This window comes from Tupaia chinensis, unplaced genomic scaffold (genome assembly GCF_000334495.1).
Source record: "Tupaia chinensis unplaced genomic scaffold, TupChi_1.0 Scaffold000066_1, whole genome shotgun sequence".
NCBI classification, from domain to species: domain Eukaryota; kingdom Metazoa; phylum Chordata; class Mammalia; order Scandentia; family Tupaiidae; genus Tupaia; species Tupaia belangeri.
Window position 1 is genome coordinate 10,323,313 of NW_006159525.1, and position 5,157 is coordinate 10,328,469.

Here is a 5,157-nt window from a genome sequence, read left to right on the forward strand (position 1 = left end):
TCTTTCCCTCAAGGAATAAATAAATCAAATAAAGAATGGGAGAAGAAAAAAATTAAAAATACAGGTTAGAATGTTTTCAGTCTCATTCACGTCCTGGCTTAAACTGATGGGCTATTACTGAAATGTCATATTACGCATTTACTGAGAGCATAGGATGACATGGGCTTATACATGGATTAAATGAGGTGATATGTATAAAGCGTTGCCCAGTGTCAGGCATGACTTAGTCTTCAGTAAACTTCAAGAATTATACAATAATTATTTTTTTTTTTTAAGAGAGATTTTTTGCTATGAGCCAGTGTGCTCATTGGAGAGACAGAGAGATAGAAAGCGAGAAGTCACCCTCCAGGGAGGATGGCCATGCCTCAATCCCTTCTCCTTCATTCTCCTCTCGGGATCTTGGGCACACACACACACACACGCGCCCAGCGTGAGTTTAAGCCACCAGGTCCGGGACTTGAACCATGGTTGCCTACGCGGGGGTCCAGCAACATAGCCATTACATTATCTGCTGATCCCCTAGTACTTATATTACAAAACAACCTTTTAAGAGTTAATGGTGGGGGACCAGCAGTTAGCGTAATGGCTATATTGCTGGACCCCCGCGTAGGCAACCATGGTTCAAGTCCCGGACCTGGTGGCTAAAACTCACGCTGGGCGCGTGTGTGTGTGTGTGCCCAAGATCCCGAGAGGAGAAAGAAGGAGAAGGGATTGCGGCGTGGCCATCCCCTCTGGGGGGTAATTTCCTGCTTTCTGTCTCTCTGTCTCTGTCTTTCTGGCGAGCACATGCGCCCTATAGCCAAAAAAATCTCTCTCAAAAACAACAACAACAACAAAAAAAAACAGAGTTAATGGCCTTGGGGACCAGCAGATGGCATAATGGCTATGTCACTGGACTCCCATGTAGTCGAACGTGGTTCAAGTCCTGAAGCCAGTGGCTTAAACTCATGCCAGGTGCATGTGTGTGTGCATGCCCAAGATCCTGAGATGAGAATGGAGAAGAGATTGTGGTGTGGCTATCCCCCTGGGACTTGATTTCTCACTTCCTGTCTCCCTGTCTTTCTGGCGATTTCATGTGCCCTATAGCCAAAAAAATCTCTCTCAAAAACAACAACAACAACAAAAAAAAACAGAGTTAATGGCCTTGGGGACCAGCAGATGGCATAATGGCTATGTCACTGGACTCCCATGTAGTCGACCACAGTTCAAGTCTTGGAAGCGGTGGCTTAAACACATGCTGGGGGTGTATGCGTGCGTGCCCAAGATCCTGAGAGGAGAAGGGAGGAAAAGGGATTGTGGCATGGCCATCCTCCCAGGGGTAATTTCCCGCTTTCTGTCTCTCTGTCTCTCTGTCTTTCTGGTGAGCACACATGCCCTATAGCAAAAACCTCTCCAAAAAAAAAAAAAGAAAGAAAGAGTTAATTACCTAAATCCCTCTTTATTTCTTATAGTGAAGACAGAGCACTATCTACTAAACTATCCTCACTTAAACAAGTCCATCCTCAATTATTAAAATGATCATGTATGATGTAATAGTTAGGTCCATAGCTTTACCTTGAGTCACACTGTCAATCAGTAATAAATAACACCAGGATTTGAACCCAGTTCTGCATGGTTGGAAAGCTTGTAAACCCCCCAGGACACAGGTTACTTTCCCTAAAACATGGCTTTGATCATATTGTCTTGCTCATAAATGTTCACTGAATCTCTGTTGTCTACTGAGTAAATTACAAACTCCTCTGGCTGCGTGAGACACTCTACAGCCTGGGTAAGATCAGGCTGTGTGCTGTTTTCAAGCAGACTCACTTCCTTCGCCTGTTTCATTCACTTGTCTGTGGATTGATCTAATTGACGGGCCCTGTGCCGAGTACAAGATATAAATAAATTAGGTTCCCTTTCTCTAAGTTTTTACTATTTCACAGGGAGACAGCCAAGTAAACAAACAATCACTGCCCAGTGAGATAAGTTCTGCAAGAGTTGGGTACAACTGTATGCTACAGGAAAGAATTTCTAGAAGATGGGCTCTTTTCGTTTGAAGACAATATGAGAACTAATGGGGAGGGGCAGACAGCATGGATGGGACAGAATTCCCAGGCAGGAAAACAGCACATGGAAGGAGTGGTATTCTTATTCAACAAGCCAAGGAGCACAGGAAATTGGTTTTTGAAGGACTTTTTTTTTTTTTTAAGAATTATTTAATTTTATTTATTCATTCATTCATTTTAATTTGACCAGAAAGAGACACAGAGAGAAAGAGACAGAGGGAAAGTGAGAAAGCAAGCCACCAGGTTCAGGACTCGAACCATGGTCGACCATATGGGAATGTCCAGCACCTTAACCACCACGCCACCTGCTGGTACCGGAAGTTGTTTTTTGATGCAGTCAGAAAAATTAATCTGATTTGAATGGAAAGAATAGGTAGTATTTGGGGTGGAGATATTAATTTCAGCAGAAGTTTTTTGATGTAGAATTTTCCAAGGATTTAACTTCTCCCATAATGGGCAAAGAGAGTTTTAAGGCTTATGATTTCAAAATAGACTTGAGACAATTTAAATACAACAGACCAAATGTGGAATTGACATAGGAATAAAACAATGCTTTAAGGAGCCAACAAGTGGTGTTGTGGTTAAGGCATTGGACTCCCACATGGGCAAATGTGGTTCAAGTCCTGGACCTGAGGGCTTGCTTTCTCACTTTCCTTCCTTCTCTCTCTCTCTCTCTGTCTATGGTGAGTGTATGTGCTTTATAGCAACTTAAAAAATAATAATAATAAATAAAATTAAATAATTCTTTGTTTCAAGAATTATTTATTTAATTTTATTTATTATTTTGTACTTTGACCAGAGAGAGAGAGAAAGGGAAAGTGAGAAGGTAAGTCACCCAGGTCCGGGACTTGAACCACAGTCAGCTATGTGAGCGTCTAACACCTTAACCACCATGCCACCTCCCAGCCCTGAAATTAAATAATTATTTCAAAAGAAGAAGCCGGCTGGCAGATGGTATGATGGTTAAAAGTGCTGGACTCCCACATGGCGACCACAGTTCGAGTCCTGGATCTAGTGACTTGCTTTCTCACTTTCTCTCTTTCTCTCTCTTTCTTGCTGTGTCCCTCTCTAGTCAAATTAAAATAAAAGAATGAATAAATGAATAAAAAGTTAAATAATTCTTAAAAAAATAAAAATAAAATAATAAAAAAGAAACCAACACGCTATTCTGGAAGGCGACTGAGTTCTAGCTCGTGCTGGACCAACAACCAGCTGGCCATGACTTGGCAGGTAACTAAACACTGGTCTTCATTGTCCTCATTTGTCAACTAGAGGGATTTGCCTAGAAAATTTGCTAGTCTAGAATCAGCTCTGATGTTCTGATTCTAAACCGAAGAAATTATTTACCTTTGAGTCCTGGTTCTCCTTTGTCTCCTATTACTTCAATCAAGCGAGAAGGCCCAGAGTATCCTTTTTGTCCTTTCTCCCCTTTGGCTCCTGGGGGTCCTCTTGTACCGCTTACTCCTGGAATTCCAAGGCTACCTAATAGAAGAAAGTAATAACATCAGGTTCTTAGTTATTTAGGTAGTTCATAGAAATCTAAAAGTTAACAGTTCTTGCAATAAAGCAGAACAAAACAAACAAATAAGGTTAACAGAGCTAAGAACATGAGTAGTTTTCATGGACAGGTAGCTACATAAAGATAGTGATGTAAGCCTTCAGGGAGAAAATAGGAGTGAACATAGAAAACAGGAAATTTGAATACATTCTTTCAAAACTACTTACCCTCCTAAGAATGAAATGTCATTTATTTTGTTGCTTAAAAAAAGAACATTGTTCTTTCCTTTGGTACCCAGAAAGACACCCCATCACTTACCCTTCTGCCCTGGGGTGCCTGGACTCCCAGGCATGCCAGGAGGGCCTATGAGTCCTGGGTAGCCCATCATCCCAACCATTCCTTTTTCACCTATGGAAACAATGAACACAAATCAGCATATGTTGCACAGAACGATAAAGGCAAACTATTCCATAAAATAAAATAAATTAAACTTAGAAGTAGAGATTGAAAATTGAAGGAAGGAAGGGATGATTTCTACAAATGGGTCAGTGGATTTTTTTTAAACCTCACCTACATGGAAGTAATTAGTAGCAAATCACATTTATAGATAAGAGTAGAATATATTGAAGTTTGGGATTTTAAATGGTACTTCTTGTGGCTCCTCAGCTTTGGTAGGGAGAGTACAATGATGTGTCTCTAGTGCCCTAGAATAGTAGAGGCACATGAGAGTAGCCCAGTGTTATGAATAAGAGGATAATTTTCCAATTAAGCTATTACTCTAGGAGAGATTGGTGAGGTTTTTATGCCATGAAGAAACTATTAGAATATTCATTCCAAACACATAAACTATAAAAATAGCCATGGAATGAAAAGGATTATAGAAAAATATTATGAACAACTCTATGGTAACACATTGGATAACATAGGCAAACTAAGAGAAACACAGATCTCCAAAATTGACTCAAGAAGAAATAGAAACTCTGGATAGACCTATAAGAGAGGAGTAAACTGAATTAATAATGTAAGGTTTTTCCCCAGAGAAAAGCCCATATCCGGATGACTTCACTGGCAGATTCTATAAAATGCTTAAAGAATATAAATTCTTCATAAACTCTTCCAGAAAATGCAAGAGGAGGAAACACAACCAGCTCGTTCTATAGGACCAACATTATCCTGATACTATAACCAGATAAAAACAGCACAAGAAAAGAAAACTATGGAACAATATCCCTTGTGAATATAAATGAAATAATTCTCAATAAAATACTAGCAAATATGTTATAGTAATTATATATAAAAAGGATTACATGGCAAAAATAGTTGTATCTGCGTAACTGTGAGATGTGACCATCCTGTTACCACTGTTTCTGTGCCCCCAGACCCCTCATCCCTTAGAAGTAATTCACAAGAGAAAACTTACACTAGCTGAAAGAAGGGATAGAGTCAAAGCTTGTGCCTAGGTACAGTGTACAGAGTCACTATAAGGAACGAATGCAGAAAAAAATTGTAAGAAAAATAAGCATAGAAAGGATACCTGGCATCCCTGAAATTCCTGGACTTCCTGGGTGTCCTTTCTGACCAGGTGGTCCCATCTCTCCTGGATGGCCTGGCATT

General features: G+C 40.2%; 1 protein-coding gene across 1 annotated transcript in view; it reads right to left on the reverse strand.

Annotated features, from left to right (window-relative positions):
• The window catches only part of COL4A3 (collagen type IV alpha 3 chain), a 96,040-nt gene that overhangs the window by 26,574 nt on the left and 64,309 nt on the right, over window positions 1-5,157 (reverse strand). The window contains exons 34-36 of the mRNA XM_006141982.2: window positions 5,078-5,157; window positions 3,862-3,951; window positions 3,393-3,527 (exon numbers count right to left, since the gene is read on the reverse strand). Of these exons, the coding sequence (XP_006142044.1) occupies window positions 3,393-3,527; window positions 3,862-3,951; window positions 5,078-5,157 (305 nt within the window). The remainder of the gene's footprint in view (window positions 1-3,392; window positions 3,528-3,861; window positions 3,952-5,077) is intronic.